The sequence below is a fragment of the Canis lupus genome, chromosome 8, assembly GCF_003254725.2.
Source record: "Canis lupus dingo isolate Sandy chromosome 8, ASM325472v2, whole genome shotgun sequence".
NCBI classification, from domain to species: domain Eukaryota; kingdom Metazoa; phylum Chordata; class Mammalia; order Carnivora; family Canidae; genus Canis; species Canis lupus.
Window position 1 is genome coordinate 3,430,353 of NC_064250.1, and position 21,292 is coordinate 3,451,644.

The 21,292-nt window shown below is 42.7% G+C and overlaps 1 protein-coding gene across 1 annotated transcript in view; it reads right to left on the bottom strand.

The window, feature by feature from the left end:
* The window catches only part of SLC7A8 (solute carrier family 7 member 8), a 49,815-nt gene extending 31,560 nt beyond the window's left edge, over window positions 1-18,255 (bottom strand). Inside the window, exons 1-3 of the mRNA XM_025442996.3 lie at window positions 17,315-18,255; window positions 1,784-1,988; window positions 721-872 (exon numbers count right to left, since the gene is read on the bottom strand). Of these exons, the coding sequence (XP_025298781.1) occupies window positions 721-872; window positions 1,784-1,988; window positions 17,315-17,465 (508 nt within the window). The 5' untranslated portion in view covers window positions 17,466-18,255. The remainder of the gene's footprint in view (window positions 1-720; window positions 873-1,783; window positions 1,989-17,314) is intronic.
* Window positions 18,256-21,292: the final 3,037 nt, after the last annotated feature.

Below are 21,292 nucleotides of genomic sequence, written 5' to 3' on the forward strand. Positions count from 1 at the left end.
AGACCTTCTCTACAACAAATCTCTAACCTATCCCAGCTCACAGACATCTTTCTCCCTTCTCTGAATTTTTATTGCAATTGAATCCTCACCACAGAACCTATCTATATGGCTTTTCTCCCCAGTTAGGCAGCAAATGTATCAAGGGGGCGGGGACCACGAACAATGCATTTATTTTCTCCCAACTCCCGACTTTACACTCTCCTCCCATAGAGTTTTAAGATGTGTGAGCTGGCAGGTTGACGTAGAGGTGGATGAAGTCAGAAAAATCTCCCTGTGTGCAGCAGGGAGCCTCCAGAACAGTGTACGGTGTACATAGTGAAGGGATCAGGAGACCTGGGCTCCACTCAGGGCATGCCACCTTGGGTATGTCACTTGCCTGGCTCCTTTCCTTATCTGCTCTAGGAAAGTGATAATACTGGCCCTGCTTACCTCATGGATTTGTCATGAGGCTCAGATCAGATAATATAGATGAAAGTGCTGTGTATGATGTAAAGAGCCTTACTGGTGAAAATTACTGTGCCTCTGAGCTGCTACCCACGTTTCTTCTTTTTTGCAACACCATCTGATTACATGCAGAATCAATTCATCCAAAGCACCCATGTAGGAAAAGTAATGGGGAAAAAATAAAGGAGGGAAGGAAAGAAAGAGGGAGAGGAAGGAGAATTGGAGACATGTGGCCAAAGAAGTCCATCCTGAGAACAAGGCCCAGATGGCACTTACATAAGCAGATGGCAGCCAGGAGTCGAAGGCCAGACTCGGGGGGGAAGCAGGTGGGGAAGAGCGGCTGCAGCACATAGTTGGAGAAGGTGAGAGCGATAACAGCCTGGTTGGTGGGGTAGATCACCAGCACCGCAATCCATAGCCTCAGGAACCTGAAAGGGAACAGGACAGAACTTGACTCAAGACAGCTGCAGAGACCCTTACCCCCACCAACTGCACTGCAAGGATTCACAAGTCATTGGGGGAAGCCTGGGCATGTCACTGGGCAGCGTTAGGAGAGGTGGGTGGGCGAAAGGGGTATGTTTCTTTTTTGTTTTCTGGAATGCTGAGAAGCCCAGCCCTTGCTCAACAAGACAGCTGGCTGTCTGCAATGACAAAGTGGTGTGATGATGAGGAGCTAAGTGTTTACTAGTATGAACACGCGTCTTGGCATTCCTTCTCTCTCCTCTCTCCTTTGACCATCTTTTCTCTATTCTCTGGGCCCTCACATCCAGCAGTGGAAAATAAAATTGGAAACCCCAGAATTCTGATAGCCAGAACATGCTTAGGGTGTGGCTGCTTAAGCAACTGCCAGGTGCCGCCGAGAGTGGGGTGGTGAGGGGTAAGTGCCCTCCACATCCTTGGCGCCTTGCTGAGAGTTCAGCTCCCCAGTAGCAGGGCTGCAGAGGCTGAGGAAATTCAAGATCAGGGCCTGGCTCTGCAGGGAGGTATCATCTTTGGTCATGTGAGACGAGGGTACCCTGTTTCTCAGGTGGCCACTCTAATTTGTCAAGAGAAGAGGGCTTTGTTTTGTGAGGTGCTTTCCCTGAAAATTTATGGTCAGAGTTGTCATAAAGTTCTGTTTGCTGTCACCCATTGAATCTTGCCCACTGAGATCAACAGAGAGGTCAAGACTACAACCTGGTTCTTCCATCACCCTCAGGAGAATCAAGGGGACACAGAGCTACACTAGCAACCATGACAGGGAGGCAAAAGAGGAATCCTATTCTGTAGCTCTCCTTGGCATACTGGAAACCACTGGTCTCGGTTTCTAGACCACCCAGGCCTCTACAGATCCTCTTACCCAGCCAGTCCTCCAAAGATGTCCTTGACGTAGGAGTAGTCACCTCCAGATTTGGGGATGGTGACCCCAAGTTCAGCATAGCACAGGGCTCCCACAGCTGTGATGAGACCAGTCACAATCCAGACAATGAGGGCGAGGCCTACAGAGCCAGCATTCTCCAGCACACCTTTCGGCGAGACGAAGATTCCAGAGCCAATGATGTTCCCTGCATGAAGTATCAAGGTTGCCAAGGGAGACAGGAAGTCAGCACAATTGGCAGTACTGGCATTTGCGGGAGTCGTCTCATCTCTGGTTTGATTCTAAAATGTCTTTGGAATGTGTAAATCCCTTTAGGCAGGTGTGTCTAGTAATAATTTACATGTCTCCTTTAGTCCTCAGGACACCTTTACAGAGTCAGATATCATTTCTCCCATTTTACAGAGGAGAAAACTAAGTCTTAGTGATACCAAGTGCATTGCCCAAGTCCACATGGTAGTAAGTGGTGGCTTGGGTATTGAACCTCAAAACCCTCTTACAGGGTTGTACCATGGTCCACCCGAGGTAACAAAGGTCATAAGACTAACTGGAAATGGCAGGACTGGAAAAGCAGGCTATTCTCAGAGATACTCCGCAGGGTAGAAAGCTTCAAAAATGAGCCTAAAGACAATATGTTTTGGACAGATTGTGGTCATATCCCATGACTGGGATTTTTTAAGACCTATGAGTGTCGACAGCACTCCTGGAGGTTGGCTTTCACCCGAGACATGTCAGCCCCCTCTTGGTGAGGAAAATGAAATAACCCTATAAAAACAGTCCTAGTCCTACAAAGTGGTTTGTAGAAGTGCAAAGGTTCAGTGTTATACCCTTTAAAGGTCATCCCCCTCCACTGTCCATGTGACCCTCACAACAACCTTATGAAGTACAGGAAGAGGAGGAAGAACATGTATTTCTCTCTCTATTTTACAAAGAAGCTAAGACACAGAGGGGTTAAGTGCCTTTTCCAAATTCCATGGCTACTGATGGATAAAATTGGATCCAAAATTTGGTCTCCTGATGCTTAATCCAGCGCGCTCTCCACTAATCTATTTCTCCTTCTGTGTGCAAGAGACTGGCTTTCTCCTGAGAGGTGAAGCTGGCAGCAAGGACTGCAGTTTGGCTACTGGAAGTGTGTTGGGCAGGGGAGGAGAAAGAGGGTAGGGGCAGCTCCTGACATACTCCTTCCCAAGCTTTCCTCTACTTCTTATGATTCAAGGTGGTCGTCAAGGTTCACTGCACAGGTGCTCTGAAAGCTCTCTCCTTGAGCCCCATCCAGCTGCACTACTAAAGGTCTGAGGGAAGAGGCAGAGACTAAGTGGATCCCGGTAGAAGTGCAGAACTGGAGTATTATCAGGCCAGCTTGGTTTAACAGTGTTCTGAGGACATCTCAAATTTCTACTGACTCTCTTAAAGGGTCTGGAACCAGGTCTGGGCTGAACACGATGCAGAGTATAGGATTTTATGCTCAACTTTCAAAAATGAAAAGTTTTCAAAAAGAACTTTCAGATCTTTTTTTTTTTTTAAGATTTTACTTATTTATTCATAACACAGAGAGAGAGAGAGAGAGAGAGAGAGAGGGAAAGAGAGAGAGAGGGAGAGGCAGAGGGATAAGCAAAGCAAGCTCCATTCAGGGAGCCTGACATGGGACTCGATCCCGGATTTCCAGGATCACACCCTGGGCTGAAGGCGGCGCTAAACCGCTGAGCCACCTGGGCTGTCCAGACCTTCAGATCTTAACCATAACTCAACCTCAGTCCAGTCCTGAAACTTTCACTTCTAAATCAAAATTCAGTTTTTGATTTGAAATGCATCCCAGGCCATGCATCTGGTTATTTTGGTCAAAGGGGACAAGAAGAGAATTTTCACATCCTAAAAGCAATACATTTTATTTCTCTGGGATACAGAATATGCTTTTCACACTGAAAAAATGTAGGATGAGATTGTGAATGGGAGAGGGAGGGGGCCTAGGCAGGTGGAAGAGCAGCAACCATACATACAAGATCTGAGGCTGGATGGAGCTGGAAAGGAAGCACCTTTGTCTCAAACTTGCCTTCTTCCTAGGCGGATAGTCTATCCCAACAAAACAACAAATCTTCATCATAGAGATGAAGCTAAAAGAAGAAACAATCCTTCATGTTCAACTGTGTGATCTATATACCAGGCAAAAAGAGATAGAAAAATGAGATTCTGGGCCCCACCAGTTCTTAAAGGCTTTTCCTTTTTTTCGTACATTTATTTAAAGTCCTATGATCGGAGCAAGAGGACATCTTTAAGCAACCCCCTCCTCTACCAGTCTGCATATGTCCTTTGCATGGAGGTTGGGCTAGTGGAGACTAGGAGGCCTTGTGGGAGTATGCCAGGACTCAGCACACAATTACCCTGGCAAGTGACCTTTAACCTGCCAAATGAAACGTGCAGCTGTCCCCTGGAAAACACTAAGTGCCGGAAGCTGAGAACTGGAGACTAGATTGCTGACAGTGCTGAAAGGTGTCCGTAAACTCCTTGTCTAGCAGGAATTTATCAGAAGAGTAATTTGTAGTGCATTTAAAAGCCAGCTGTGAAGACAGTAACACACCTAGAGTTATAAAACTAGTTCAAGAGATTAGAAAAACAATCAATAGGAGAAAAACAAGGTTTGTCTTTGGTCTGCAAGGTCCTGAAAAGGAAGGTGGTGAGGGAACAGCTAGGTGTTTCTCAGAGCCAGGAAGGGCTGTCACAGGGAGGAAGTAGGGGTGAATGTTATTAAGAGATCCTGTCTTCTCATGAATGAAGTGTCAATGTCCCACTAAGGATTCTTGGAAAACAAAGAGCACAGTGGGGATCAGTAAGCACTTTTGTTCTCCAGCTTTTGTTCTGGCATTTTCAGAGTGTGTGCTGCTTTCCTCATTCCAGGTGGAGGCAGCCACTGGAAAACCGGATGTGCAACACTGACAGCCATTTGCAGGGTCCAATCACTTACTGCCTCCCCTTATTCTTCTATAAACATGTCCTTCCATGGAGCTGCTGGAGTGATGGTGAGGGTTGTAACCTCAGGTTGGCACTGGGGCAAGAGTCTTCATTTTATAAAAACTGGATTCTACCCCTCGCCCTGCAATCTTAATTTTGACCAAAATAAAATTACAAAGCTAAAAGCTAAAAGAAAAAAAAAAAAAGAATTATGCTAGCCAAAACAGAGTGCTAGAGAACAGGAAGGAGAGGAATGTTTCTCTCTGATTCTAGGAAGCCACTACCTAGAAAACCAGAATCAGATAACATTTCCTCCACCTTCACAACCTCTGGAGCTTCTGCAGGGGGAGGAATGTCACACACAACTGAAAGAACATTCACATTACATTTACTCAAAAGTAATGCCTACTATTTTCAATCTTAGTGTGATTATTTGATTAATATTTCTGTCTTCCACTTGACTATAGGCTTCGTGACAGCGGGGGCTCTGTTGCTTCCCTTCACCTGTAAAGTGTCACACAGTAGACACTCCATAAATGTTTACTAAATGAATGATGTCAGACATCCATCTAGAACTTTCCTCCACAGAGCAATATATGTGCTTCTTTGGAAACTCCAAATCATGTGAAGTATGTCAAGGATGTATTGTAGGCAAATAAATAAAGCACCCCATTTATTTCACTGCTGGAGAGAGTGATCTGGCTAATATTACCATCTCCATTTCTTCCCCAAGATTTTATTTATTTGAGAGAGAGAGAGAGAGAGAGACAGAGACAGAGACAGAGACAGAGAAAGAGTATGAGCAGGGAGGAGGGAGTGGGGGGGGGAGCAGTGGGACAAGCAGACTCCCCAGGGAGCAAGGAGCCCAATTCAGGGCTCGATCCCAGGACCTTGAGATCACCTGAGCCAAAATCACACACTTAACTGACTAAGCTGCCCAGGTGCCCTTACCATCTCCAATATATAGGGTAAGAAAGTAGGGCAATTACTATTCCTGTTTTCCAAATGGGAAAAAAATGAGGGAGATATTACTATCCCTATTTTATGGATGAACAAACTGAGACCAAGAGAGGTAGTTATTTACCTAAACTACAGAGTAAGTTAGTAGAAACTGGATTAGAGCCTGTATTTTCTGTTGTAGCCTCAAGCTTTTCCCAGGGAATAGTCAGTTTTACTAAGATGATGCTTATTAAGGAATGCTTATTAAGAGAAGATGCTTATTAAGGAACTAGAACACAGATCTGATTCTTTCCTTCTACTGCACCACCTTCAATGGTGATTTACAAAGTGGTCACATCTGTTACTTTATTTGATTCTCAGAACTACTTTCTTATGTGCACAGGGTGGGTACTTTCATTTCTATTTACCTTTGCTAAGACTGAGTTTTAGAGAGGTGAGGAGACTTGACCAGTCACATATTGCATAGGCAGCAAGGCCTGGACTAGGGGCCAAGTCCTTGGACTTCCAGCCTGGGTTTCCTCCACTCCTCCACATGGCCTCTCCTCTAGAAATTGCACAACAGAGGTTTTAATTGCAGGACTTTTACACTTGGTCCCTGTCCAAATGAGGTTTTTCTGGAATGGCTTTGAAAAAAGGAGAAGTGTGAAAGGACTTGTCTATCTTGACTATGAACCTTTCTTGATGAGAGGTTGGAAGAAAGCTGATTACTGTGGAGTTGTTTCTCTAGACTGTTTTCCTCTTAGACTCCTTGTTTATAAAACTATTCAAAAATGAGATGTCCATCCATCTGGTAGCCAAGGTCTGAATCCTGCTTTTCATCCATCCCAATTAGAAAAATAATCATCTTATCATACAGATCTTCTTTGGTAAGAAAGGGTCCTAAGATGCCTGGACAATGAGGCCTGGCTTGGCTTCTTCTGCCAAAGAAGAGCCAAGCAAACCACTCCATTAAAAAGGGGCCAAGTTGTTACAGTGGGCAAGTCTTCACTAGAAAAATGTTGGAATTAAGAAAATCCATTTGCCATGAATAACCACTGACTTCCCTACATGTGGGCCAATACTAATGTGACTCCTATTAAGGCCTTACTCACATCCAGGCCTGTCCACACTAGAATGCTGTAGGCATCAAAGAATTTCCTAGGGCATAGATTTACAGACTTCTAATGCCCAACGGGCCCTCAGATACAAAGAATTTTGTTCTTCTTTAATAACTCATGCTAGTCTTGGACTCTAGTCAGAGCTTCTTCCTAGGGATGATGTTTAGAGAAAGCCAAGGTGAACTTTATGCTTCTTCCTTGAAGTGGCCGAGAAGATCTCAGGATTTTCAGGACCGGGGGAAGCATGGAAGCAGGTCTGGTATGTTGGGGGCTTTGATCCTCATGGTAGGAAGCTCGCTATGCTTCTTACCCTGTATATACTTTCCCATCAGGACCGTGCAGGACCCCCAAGCAGCCCCCAACCCCCCCTTTCCCCTGGGGGAGCTGGGGAATTCCTGCCAAGCACCTTGAAGGGGAGGGGCCTCAAGTGGGCAGGGCCAGGGTCCAGCGGGGGTGGGGGGGTTCCTGCTCTGCCCCTGCCGGTCCCCACCCCATCTTGCCCTCCCATCCTCTCATCTATCCCCCGCTGGAGATGGAAGATCTTTTATTTTCTATTATTTATAACCTCAGACTTGGGCCCCCTGTTTCTTTCTTCCCCATTAACTTGAAGTGACCTGTGTGAGAGAGAGACAGACAGACAGATGCCCCACAAGGATGGTTGGACAAGGACTTTTACTTTTTAGTACATAAAAAATATTTTAAAAAATAAATAAAATAAAATTTTAAACTACATCAGGGTGACAGCAGGTTAAGACTCTGACACAAGCCCTGTGGAGTTGCCATCTCCAGCAGAATAGAGACGTGGAAGGCACTGCAGGACTCTGTTGTTTTGGATTCCTTACTAAAAAGTGAAAAGGGCACTAGGCTCCGAGTTAGGGGAGCCACTGATTCCTTGCTTTGCCACTCACAGGCCGTGTAACCTGAATTTTTCTGACAGTCCTTTTCTTCACCTGCTGAATGGAATAATTGTTCCTGCCCCTATGACCTCACAGGGTTGTTGTGGGGATCAAGGAAGGTCACATTACATGTGGGAGCACTTTCTAATCTGTGAAATGCTAGCAAATATAAGGAGTTGCTAGGATTTACAGCAGTAAGGTTAGATAAAGTCCATCTCTAAAAGAATCCAACTGGCTTGCTTTGGAGGCTTGGCTCCAATACAGCACTGCAGAGCCAGGACCATGAAACATTCTGAGTCATTTGTCTGCTTGTCTAGGTATAATTTTTAGATGCTGCAGGTGGGCGGCCAGCAGGTAATTGCATCTTAAAAAGTATTTATTGAGCTCCCACTCTGTACATGCTTGTTTTAAAAGGTAATTGGGAAGCACTTGTTCACACATGGTCTTTCAGTGAAATAGATGGAGCCAACCACCACCCACCAGCCCCGGAAAGGCAGGCATCCTGGCCTGAGGGGTTGTGAGTGCTGAGTCCTCACATATGCCCAGTAAGGATTCACATCTGGCTTCCAGCATTTCCCTGTCTTGTTGGGGAACCAGGCACCAACAGAGACAGGTTTTGTCTGTCTCAGTGGTTCTCAAGCAGGAGCAATTTTGTACCATTTTCCCCAGGCCCAGGGGACAGTTGGCAATGACTGGAGACATTCTTGATTGTTAAAACTGGAGAAGGGGGTACTACTGGCATCTAGTGGGTAGAGGCCAGGGCTGATGCTAAACATCCTCCAAAACATGTGACAGCCCCCCACGATAACGAAGTTATCTGGCCTATACTGTAACAGCACTGACATTGAGAAACACTGTTCCAACCTCAAGCCTCATGTCATCATCTGGTTAATCCTAAAATCCCTTTTAGATTGGAACTTGGATTTTTTTTAAGCCAAGCACAAAAATTTACTGTTCATGAGAATAACTCATTTTTTAAAAGATTTATTTATTTTAGAGAGAGAGAACACTAGTGGAGGGAGAGGCAGAGGGAGAGGAAGAGGGAGAGAATCCCAAGCAGACTTCCCGCTGAGCCTGATGTGATGCATGGCTTGATGCCATGACCCTGAGATCATGACCTAAGCCAAAATCAAGAGTTGGACGCTTATCCAACTGCACCACCCAGATACCCCGAGAACTCATTTTTAAGCTAATTTTTTTTATTATGGTGAAAAACATATAACATTAAATTTATCATCTTAACCATTTTTAAGAATACAGTTCAGTGGCATTAAGTATATTCACATTGTCAAACGTCTCCAGTGGATTATGTGTTTTTAACTGGCTGCTCTTATTCAACAAAACTTTCTAAGCACTTGCCACGTGCCAGGCTGAATACTTGGGGATGTGAAAATGATTAAGACTCAGTCCCTGCCCTCAAGGAATTGTGTGAAGTGAGGACATGTAAGTGGACACGGAGCTGACAACAACTGTCCTATATGACAAGATATCAAGAATGGAAAGGTCACTGGCATGGGCCACTCACAACAAGCTTCCTGGAAGAGGGGAAGTATAAGATGGATGCTGATGAGTAAGAAAACTCAAATCAGCAGAGAGGAAGGGGAAAGCGCTGGCTGGCTCATAAGCAGGGCAGGTTTGTATTGAATTGGCCAGTTCTTCTCATCGGCCCAACCGGTCCAATCTAAATTTCTTTTCTTTTCTTTTCTTTTCTTTTCTTTTCTTTTCTTTTCTTTTCTTTTCTTTTCTTTTCTTTTCTTTTCTTTTCTTTTCTTTAAATTTATTTGACAGAAGAGAGAAAGAGTGCAAGCAGAGGAAAGGTCAGAGGGAGAGGGAGAAACAGGATCCACACTGAGCAGGGAGCCCAATGTGGGGCTCTGTCTTAGGACCCTGGGATCATGACCCGAGCCAAAGGCAGACGCTCTACCAAATGAGCCACCCGGGTGTCTCCCAATCTAATTCTGAACCAGAATTAGTGAGTGTATGTCATGGAATTGGAGGTGGGAGGGAAGTGAGGGTGGTGGAGGAGGAGGAATTCAAGGAGAGAAGGAAACTAATATTTATTGAATATATACCAGGTGATACCAGCTTTATTTTAATACTGCACAAAAAATTTCCACTTACAGGGAAGTAAAGTGATGATTTTTCTTTCTTTTTCTTTTTTTTTTTTTTTTTATGATAGGCACACAGTGAGAGAGAGAGAGAGGCAGAGACACAGGCAGAGGGAGAAGCAGGCTCCATGCACCGGGAGCCCAACGTGGGATTCGATCCTGGGTCTCCAGGATCGCGCCCTGAGCCAAAGGCAGGCACTAAACCGCTGCGCCACCCAGGGATCCCGTAAAGTGATTATTAACTTGTTGCAGGTTACAAAGCTTATAAATAGACAAGCAGTTTGCATACCTAAGACTACCTCCAAAGACCCTCCTCTTCCGCTACATCATTGATGTTTCCTCCCTTTCAATGACACAGTGATACAAATCATGGAAAAACTCCTATGCCTTTTACTCTAGCTTCAGGGTCTGTTAACAAAAGCTGCTTTATCCCTAAGGCAACTTGATCTGCCTGTATCAGGCACTTACTAAATACTCTATGCAGAACTGTACTCTAAAGAAACAGCTAAAGCATTTATGCATTTCATAGATATATTTAAAATCTATATACAGATGAGAAAAGTACATTGATAATTCTGCTGCAAGTGTACCACTACTCTCTCTGGGTAATCCACCTTCACAGGATGAAGCACTGTGTGAGATTGCCTGGAACATCTTCCAGCATACTTTGAAACCCTCTCCCCAGAAGTGACGTCGCTGCTCATGCTGAGGTTATTTAAAGTAGGTAGCAAACCAATGGGAATACTTGTGACTGTGACAAAGGAGGAAGGATGAGATGTAATCGATAAAGCTTTTCAGCTCAAACTTCATTCATTCTATAAATAAAATAGCTTAAAATAGGCCTGGGGGACACTTTTTGTTTCTTAGAAATAAAATTCACCCAGTGCTCAGCATGGGGCCTAGCATATAAGGTGCTGAGTAAGTGTTTGTTGAATGTTAAAATATGGACTAGTCTCAGATCCTGGATCAGCAGCTCCCATCTCTGTCCCAGGGAATAGCCTGCAGTTTGCCATTTCCAGATTTCCAGAGAGAAGGGACTGGGGGTGGGAATGTTCCTCTGTAGGCATGTTCTAGGAGGGAGCAAGGCATAGTCTTTCTTGTTCTGCATGCTATGCTCAGCCAGGAGTTAAAAATTGGAAGGGAACAGTTCCTACTCCCTGGGCTTCTGAATGGTTGCTGTTTTTGGTGGTTCAGAATATATTATTGGATTATTTGCTCATGCGGGCTTTTTTGACACCTCTGCATCACCCCAAACATAAACAACAAAATAAGACCAACGAATGCCTGAGGCATTTCTTTATGAGGTAGCTATGATCTGGATTAACCCTCAGAGGAAGGAAAACCTTAGTAGCCAGGCAATTTGAGAAGCCCCAATCTGTATGCCCCATACCTCCACGCCACTTTAATAAGCTGGTTTAATTCAGAAAAGCTATATATATGCTGCCATATATATATGCTATATATATGCTTCTCTCCAAGAAGGTCATTTGATCCAGGTACAGGGTAATTGTTGTTGTTGTTGTTTTTCTAAATAAGATGAGCTATTTGGTTCCGTTTCTTCGACACAGTTTTTACCTGCTGGGTTATATTTCCTTCCTCCAACCCCAAGAGTCTGCTAGTCACTCTATCTGCATAACTCTGCTCTTGGGGAGAACATATTATAGCTCTGCTAGTAGCTGGCTCAACCAGATTGCTCCTTGAGCTCCATGGTTCCTGGAGGCAGGAAGCATGCAACAGGATCCCTGTCCCCAGCTGCCTGGAGCTACATGCTGTGGAGCACTTTGGTTAAGCCCAGTGGCTTCAGAGTTCAATGACCTAAGGGGAATCCTGGCTCTATCATTGACCTCTTGTTCATTCAAACCTTTCCTTTCTATAATGGTACTAATTGCATGAAATTAGAAGAGAATATTTATAAAGCACTGATCAGGTACTACTACCAGTGCATAGCAGTGCTCAGGAAATGGTAGCTACTTATTATTAAGATTGCACTGCTGGGTATAGCCTTTCTCTGTTCACCAAGATGTGTTTGTTTTGACAAGCCTCCTACTTGGCTTCTGTCTCAGAGTTTTCTCTGAGAACAATGAGTTTTAAACATGTTTTTATCTTGAATGAACCAAATCCTAATCCCTCCATGTTTTTGAAAAAAGTTGAAGTACAAACTCAAGAAGCAATTGCCACACTCCATCCCTCTGGTTAATACCCAGTAGACATTTTGGGGATTAGAAAGCTAATACAAAAAAAAAAAAAAAAAAGAAAAAGAAAGCTAATACATCATACTAGAGACTAAAATGTAAAATCTTCTGAAGTGGTGGAAAACACATGGGTTTGAAAATCTTTTGAACTTGAAAAATTTCCAAATCAGCCCAATGCCATTGTAGTATGCTCACAGATACCCACTTCTTTGTTGACAAATACTCTTTTTTAAAAAAAGTTTTCCCCCCAACCCTTCAATATCAGACATTCAAGGTCTTTCCTGACTCTGATAGCAGGGGTATGGTCCTCCCTGGTCTAATCCCCCACCACACAAAACACACTGGCTTTATTCCTTTCTGTCTCAGTTGCCGATTAGAAATTAGGAATGGCTAAGAGCTTTGGCTCTGGAGTTAGACCATCTCAGTTATCAGTTGTGTAACCATGGGCAAATTACCTACCAGCTCTGTGACTCAGTTCCCCATGTATAAAAATAGAGATAATTATGATATCTACTTCCATGGGATTGTGGTCAGGATTAAATAAGGTAATATACATAAAAAGTTCATAGCACAGGAACTGGCATTTAGAGCTCAATAAATACTATTTTATTGTATTTATCTTATTGTTTTGAAGATTTTATTTTTAAGGAATCTCTATATCCAGTGGGGCTTACCCACTATACCCAGAACCCTGAGATCAAGAGTCACTTGCTCCACTCACTGAGCCAGCTAGGCTGGCTTTTTTTTTTTTTTTTTAGATCCTGTTAGTGGGAAAGAGTGGTCTAACAGCTAGACCTGCATTCAGTATTGCTCTGCAGCAAGTATACCATGTCCATTCATAACATACATTGTGCTAAAAACAAAATGGTCTGACATAATATGAATATTTTTTCTTTAGGCTCTGCAGCTGGCCTGGTGCCATCAGACCTAGATTCTGGGTATGTACCTAAATATGTTATTGGTATAAAGTGATCTAAATAGCCAGAAACTCTGTGGGTACCTCGACCATGGCTGGGGAGAACTCTGGTCCTAAGAAGAAAGGTGGGCATGTGAGAGAGTTAATAGGAGCATAGTCTGTCCTGGTCAGACCCTATAGCAGCTGAGCCAACACCACCTCAGGCTGCCCCTGCCCCAAGCCTTACTGCAATTGTACCAGGAATGTTACATTCTATCTCCAGCTGATTGCTTAGCTCCCCTTTACACTGGGACACTCCTTTGCTATGAACACACCACTAACTGCTTCATCTGTAAAAAACAAATAAGGACCTCTGCCCAGGGTCTAAATGAAAGCATCCTTTTAGGACATAAACATAGAAAAAGCTCAGTTCAGGACTCAGACAAGCTCCAGGTTTGAATCTCGCCTTCAATAACTTTTTAGGTGGGCAAACGTCAACAAGTTGCTTATCCCTCTGAACCTCTATTTTCTTATTTGGAGAAAGGGATAAGAAGTGCCTTCCAAGAAGGGTATTGTGAGGGGTAAATAGGATACTGATGTTGGGTAATTGTACAAGTTTCTGGCCTATAATAATAAGTGCTTAATAACGTTGGGGCACCTGGTTGGCTCAGTCAGCGGAGCATGTAACTCTTTTTTATTTTTTTAAAGATTTTATTAACAACTTTATTTTTTTTATTTTTATTTATTTATGATAGGCACACAGTGAGAGAGAAAGGCAGAGACATAGGCAGAGGGAGAAGCAGGCTCCATGCACCAGGAGCCCGATGTGGGATTCGATCCCGGGTCTCCAGGATCGCGCCCTGGGCCAAAGGCAGGCGCTAAACCACTGCGCCACCCAGGGATCCCTAAAGATTTTATTTATTTATTCATGAGACACCACACACAGAGAAGCAGAGACACAGGCAGAGGGAGAAGCAAGCTCCATGCAGGGAGCCTGATATGGGACTCGGTCCCAGATCCTGGGATCATGCCCTGAGCCAAAGGCAGATGCTCAACCACTGAGCCACCCAGGAGTCCCAAGTGTGTAACTCTTGATCTCAAGGTTGTAGGTTTGAACCCCACATTAAGTGAAAGATAGCTTAAAAAATAAAATCTTAAAAGAATAATGATAGCTGTTAATAGTAGCTTGGGTATCATTGATAGATAAATTTTGCCATTCCATCACACTCTCTTTGGATTTTGGAGGGACTGCACATTCATGGGGAAATCTGAGTTCATTTGCTGCCAACAGATTCCCTTAGCCAAGTACACAGAGAGCAATAATCTGGTTAGATTAGGGCAAAGATGATGTTAAAAAATTAAAATGGCCTGGAATTCTTGGCTAGCTTAGTCAGTGGAGCATGCAACTTTTGATCTCAGGATTGTGAGTTCAAGCCCCACTTGAGTGTAAATCTTACTTAAAAACAAAAACAAAACAAAACAAAACAAAAAAACAGCTCAACCTACTTGTCCAGGCTGATTCTTCAAGTCAAGTTCCCAATAGTCCTTCAGGTAAACACTTCTTATTACTACCATATTCAAATTTTTGTCCAAGAGCCAATTAAGTACAATAATCATTTGAGTGATTGTTCCATGTCAGGATAAGCACCAAAGATTCAAAGATGTAGAAGATATTTTTTTTCTCAAGGGATTAACTGTTTAGTTGTTATTCTTTTACCTATGAAATCTCCTAGAATCATCTTCTCCATTCCATCTTTCCCCATATCCTTCAATATATTTCTTAATCTAGTGCTGGGTGATAACTCTCTTCTTACACTTCCTACCGTTCACCTAACTTTGCCCTCATTCAGCTCCTACACAACTCAAACATATCATTTTAATTTTTAATGTTCTTTGTTTAATGTATATGAATCTCATCTCCCCAATCAGATTATAGGTAACTCTGGGGCATGAGTTTCTATTAGTTCATTCTATATTCCCTAACACCTGCCATTCCGTTATTACTAATTTAGATAATCGATGATTGTCAATGAAGTTTTATGAGCTTGTATGAAACACATAGTTTAACTTATTCCCCTAAGTCAATTGGGTATGAGATAGATAGATTTGAGGCAAATGCTACTTTCCCATAGTATCACCTGACCTACTTAGGAAATTTCCTTTCTCTTTTTGCCTTCTAATTTTCTCTCTTCCACAGTGTTGGAAGATCACTGAATTCTGCATGGAAAATGCCATTTCTATTTTTGCAGTTGGTCTTGAAAAGACTTGAATCATTATCATCTACTCAGAATCTCCACTAGAAGAGAACAAAGCAGCTGCTCAGTACATCTGCAACTCAACAACTGTGCAGGAGGAGAAGCAGAAAGGATTTTGCCCCCATATCGTCCTAAAGGGGAACTCTGTGTCTCACTCTAGCTTAAATGGAGGTAGAATAGTGCCTATTAACACTGCAAAGATTCTCATGGTTTGGAAAAACATCCTGCTTTCTCTGAAATCACCTATTTGGGATCTCTCTTCACCACAGAGTTATTATTCTTGTCATTGTAACATCAATGGGAATATTGGGACTATTCTCACACTGAAGCACAATCTGTAAGGTTGTAAACAAATCAGTAGTAACATTCACCCAACTGAGATTGTATTTCTTCAATATTTATTAAGCTATTGAAGAAAGAGACAAGAACAACCTTGGTATATATGAAAATATCCTCTACCTTGAATACCTGAGCATATACAGAAGTGGGTGAGCAAGGCTGAGGCAGGAAGAAGGTTTAATTGTGCTTGTGTGCATGTGGGTGTGCACATCTAGGTATGAATCAGAACCTTCCCAAAGGGAGGAAAATGCTTAATCCTATCAGTCAAACTGGTGAAAGAGGTAACAGGCTCTGGGCTATTTATAGACCTTAAATTGGCATGTGCTGTACATATCGAATACTTTGCTGATTTCATTTTTTAGAGCAATTGAGATAAAGGAGAAGCAAAGAAAAGGTAATAAGAGATTCAGATCATGACTGTAATTTTAAAAGTAACATTACCTTTCTTATAACTGTAGATACCTGGAAAATTTCCCAGACTCAGAGAATTAGATAAAATGGGATTCCATTTTGAAAACAGAGCAGATATAACATGATCACTGAAGTCTGGGTGTAGAGGTGAAGAGGATTATCTGAATACTGTACTGATTTTATTTGATTTCAAGGGTGTTCTCCAGTGTCACTATTGCTCAGGTGACAAAATGCCTCTGTGCTGCTGCATATGATATGGGCTCATCCGGAGACACTGATTCGTGGGCAACAGGACACAATAAGCCTTCAAAAGGAACTTTGGAGAGATGACACAAACATACCTGGCCTGACCTACCCATGCCCCTTTCGCTGGGCAGAGGGTAAAGCCCTCTATCAAAAACAGCAAAAGAAACGCTCACCCTCTGAATTAAGGACAGTAATGAGCTATTGCTCATCCATCTCCAGGGCCTCTCTGGAAAGAGGAAGATGTATTGTTTAGAGATGGAACCATATTTGGGATCCTCTGCCTAGCAGACTGTGGTTAGGGGATTGGAGTGGCTTGCACTGGCACTCTTAGGGAAACTCAGGCCCCCCCAGCTTCAAAGTCTTCTAGCTGGGACACGTTTTATCCATCAGTTTCCCCTTGACTCCACATTCTAGTCCTTCTAGTTACTCCTATTTCCCTTTGAGAGCCTCATAAGGTCTTCTATGAATGTTAAGAGATCAGTGGATTCTCTAGGGAACCAAAGAAATTGCAAACTCTACATTTATGAAGAGGCATAATCCATCTAATCTCTCCTTTTCCTATGGTTTATTTCCTCTTCTGTGAAATGGGAACAACAGCCCTGTCACATCTACAGAGTGGGAGTGCTGGATAAGATGAAAAAGCTACAGAAGGGTAAGGCGTTATCACTGCTCTTGTAGCTATTTTCATTATTACACATCCCTTAGGCCCACAGTTTCTCAGGATGTAAAACAACAGAATATCTAAGTAGGTCTCAAAAGCCCGTTCGCAGTCTGCTAAAGAGATGGCTACATGAAAGCTTGCTGGAAATTCCGGTTCCCTAGCCCCACTGTAAGTCAATGGAATCAGAACTTTCAAGTGTGGAGCCAGGAGACCTGTATTTTCAACAAGCTCCCAGGCTTGTTGACCATCAGCCAGGTGTGTGAGCCCTATTGCTCCATTCTATGAACACTGTACAGAACTGCTCAGCCTAGTTTGGAGGAAGAGATGGATGACATACACAGATTCCTAGACCCCTCAAATTTGGGGGAGGATGGGTTGCAGCACAGGTGAAGGACAATCCTTTTCTAAGGAAGTAGGAAGCAAAAATAGCACTTTTGAAGGGCTAAGATTCCACAAGAGGACCACCAGAGAAGGGAAAGAGTGGTGGGTAGAAAAAGGAATTGGACTCACCTACAATGATACCACAAGCACTGACCAATCCAATCTCTTTCTTCAGGGCTACTCCGCCCCCTGTGGAACCAGTCTCCTGGCTGGCCTCCAACTCGCTCCCACCTGGGTGGTTCTTTTCAGCGTTGTTTCGGTGCCTGGCTCCTTTTTCCATCTTTCTCACAGGGTTTTCACCTCCAAAAGGTATCTCCCTTTCTAAATACTTGTGGGTGCAAATATATTTTAAGAGACTGTCTTTCAAATTGAAATGTCCTTTTCTGAAATAAGGACCACTCCCACCCTCTTGAAAAAGACTCAGGCAGATAAAAGAGAAAACCAAAAATATTCCTATTCCGTATTGACACTTTCTTGTCACTTGTGCTGACGAACAACGGAAGGGTTGGTAAAAGGGGGCGAAAAGAGACACAGATATTTGAATATAAAAATAGAACTGTACCAGCTACTCCGGCTGGAATTTTCCTGAAGGGGATGTAGATCTTCAGAGACCAGGATGGCTCTGCAATGTGTACCAGGCAATGGCTTATTTTAGACGCTTCAAAGATATAGTCTGGGTTTCACTCAGCTCTGCCTCTAAGGAAACAAAGATTGTCTTTACCTCCCCTTAGACCTTTCTTTTACGATGAAGATAAGAGTTTTCATGAACTGAAGGGGAAAAAAAAAAAAAAAAAAAGGCAATCCTCCGGTACTTTCTTCTCTTCCAGAAAAACAACTGTGGACCAGACCGGTTTGCTCTAGATCTTGTTTCCACCTGCTGTGGGTTTGTTTTCCCCTCCCTGTCTTCTGTCTTCTGCTTTTTCCAGATGTCCTCTTATGTCTTGTTTGTTTTCCTGTTCTTGTTTTCTTTCCTCTGAGCTCCGACCTCACGGCACAGACTGCCCCATCTCTCTAGGTTATGGGAGAGTGACTGGCACACACGATTGTGCTTCCCTTTTAGCATGGGGTTTTATGTGCCGAGCTAGCTCCGCCCCCACCTCCACGGTCTCTCCATCCTCTGTCGTCTCCTCCCTCCTCTTCAATTTAAATATTAGCACACAGCCCCCAAAGATCACCGAGAAGATGGATTAAAATATTCTGCTTTGTAATCGTCTCTCATGCTCCATTTTTCTCCTTGTGAGAAGTGGAAGTAAAATCTTTCCATGTCAACTGTTCTGGGAGAGTTCATTAGCTGGTATAGCGTTACAGGTCACACAGCATTTGTGAGCTTTATAAATAAGAGACTGGTTGTGCAGACACTTAAATGCCATCAGAAATACACTGGCGACTGTGCTAAAATATTTATGTCCGGATCATTTGAGGATACAGGAGAGAAGGTTATAAGGACCTTGTCTTCAAGTTTCTGAAAGTAGGAAATGCTTGGGGGTGGGGTGGGGAATGGAAAGAATTAAGAATAATGGAGAAGAGGTTCATTTAGTATAATTGTGAGCTGTGAAGAGCATAGGTGAAACAATCCCCAGGAAGAGGTGGTAGACTTGCTGTTCACAGCTCTTACTTAGGTTAGCTAAAACAGGACAAAAATGACTCCCACCCTGGACCCAGGAAAGAATGACACAAAATCTGGTAGAATGGAAACTTTCACAGCTTCCAACTTATTTTGCATTGATAGATTACTTGAGAGACAGCCTGGGGAAGAAGTGGGGAGCTTTCAGCACCTTTCTGATCATAAAGCAGATTGCTGGTGTTAAGAGATGGCCAACTTATTACCATATTGATATTGTGTCTTGGCGTCCCTGAAGAATTTCACCCAGGAACTGCTGCCTTATGGTGAGAGCAATGATATCTATTATAATTGTAAAGTACTTTGAAAAAGCAGCAAGAAGCAATAGAGCAGACCACTCTATAAACCCAAAATAAAATTACTTTGAATCTATATTAAATAAATTACGCAAAAGCATTTGATTTTAAAGTGAGTCTGAGGGGATCCCTGGGTGGCTCAGCGGTTTAGCGCCTGCCTTTGGCCCAGGGAGCTATCCTGGAGTGTCGGGATCGAGTCCCGGGATTGAGTTCTGGCATGGAGCCTGCTTCTCCCTCTACCTGTGTCTCTGCCTCTCTCTCTCTCTCTCTCTCTCTCTCTCTATGTCTATCATGAATTAAAAAAAAAAAAAATTTAAAGTGAGTCTGAAAAAATAAAGGTCCCCACACTGACCAGTAAGTACAGAAATTTGGCCTCACTTTTTGGATAATCTTCCAAAAGACTTCAGCTTTTAAGGAAAATAAATACTTAATTGCTTAAAGTAGGGATGGTTGAGCTATTGTAGCAAAGACTTTCCAAATAAGATAAAGTCCAATCCACAGTATTTCCACTTTGCCCCTTAACACTCAGCAAGTATTAAGAAGTTTCAAAGGTTGGGAGTTCAATCTCTTCTTCAAGATACAGCAAATTGAAAGCCTCAGCAAAATAAATAAATAAATAAATAGGATTTTTAATAAAAAGAACAGACAAGTAAGGAAATATATAGCACAGAACTCCATGGGAGGGGAGGAGTCATGGCAATTTTGAATTGCCTCTGGCCTTTCCTGAAGGACAAAGCATTGAGGAAAAATTTGATGGATTCATTTTTAAACAATATGATTTGAAGACTTCCGCTCAAATTTCCACATTCAGGTACAAAACAAATAATCTTTTTCCTTCTCAAATAGGAGTTCTTTCCATAACATTTATATTTCCAATTTAAATGATACAGATTTAATATGAGATAAAACATGAATGTGCAAATCAACCACAGAATGGTAAGCTTTAGCCAGCTGAATTTATGATTGAAGAAATTATGGGATCAAATACATTCTTGGGGTGAAGTGATACTAAGCATATCACTAAAATACTTAGTACTAAGGACTCTTCCCTCTTTCAACAGGACTATTTATTCATATTACATGGCTCTCTTCAGGTTGGAATCTTTTTTGTGAAATAAACCCTAGGTGTGTCAAAATTCCACATGACTAACATTGAACACAGAGAGTAAAAAAGTCTCAGTGTAATATGCTGGAAAAAAATCTATAGAAATGATTAACTGAAGTTTCTTATTGAGATTTTGAGCACTGAATTATTTTATACTTATAACTCTATTCAACATTTCCCTATATATCTTTTGTCCTGCTTTCCACATTTAAATAGTGTTTTAGAGTCTACAAACTGTTTTATGCACAATAGCTCAGGTTTTTTTCTTCTTTATAAAATACTTTGGGTAGACAGGGTAGTTACTTTTTCTTATTATGAAGATTAAGAAGTTGAGCCTCAAAGAAGCATGTTACCTGAGGCCAAAGACAAGACAATCTATTTCTGGGCAAGTGGGATGTCAATAGTTTACACAGAGAGATTTTCCCAAGGACACTATAGCTAATTGCTGATACCTCAACTTTTTCACCTGAGGGAAACAGAAAGCCTTTGATCAGGGTCATGTCCACATCTGAGTTGGTGTCATAACTGTGCCTTTTAGAGAGCCACCTTGATACCAAAACTTAACATCTGTTCCGTGAGGCCCACGGGACTTAATCTGCCCTCCCCTCCAATATTTGTCAACCCTTTCACACAGTCCCCAGTTTGGCCATTTCCCAACTGCTTTAGTACAGCTCTGTTTCTAGTATCTGGGTGACTGTTTATTGTTGATTTGCACACTTAACGTGGAAGAAAGTGATTCTTTTAGCCAGGAAAGGGTGGGTAAGAGGGTCATTTTTTTTTTTTTTATGAATATGAACTTAACAAGAGAAAGGCTGTATGAGGCTGACACCTACTGCACAAAGAAAGATACGGCAGAGGAACATGCTACTTCTGTATAGTGAACAAAAACAGTCATGTTCCCATGTTCCCTTTTTGAAACAATAGCTAAGAAGTATCTGTTAATGTGAGGAGTAGAACACAAAGGTCATTACACCATTCTTTCTGTTTTTCTTTCTTTTTGTTTCCTTCTGGACCCTATAGACAAACACTTTCTTCTTGTTCTTTCTAACAGAGCTATGAAGTCTGGGATTGCAAAGAGAGGACCC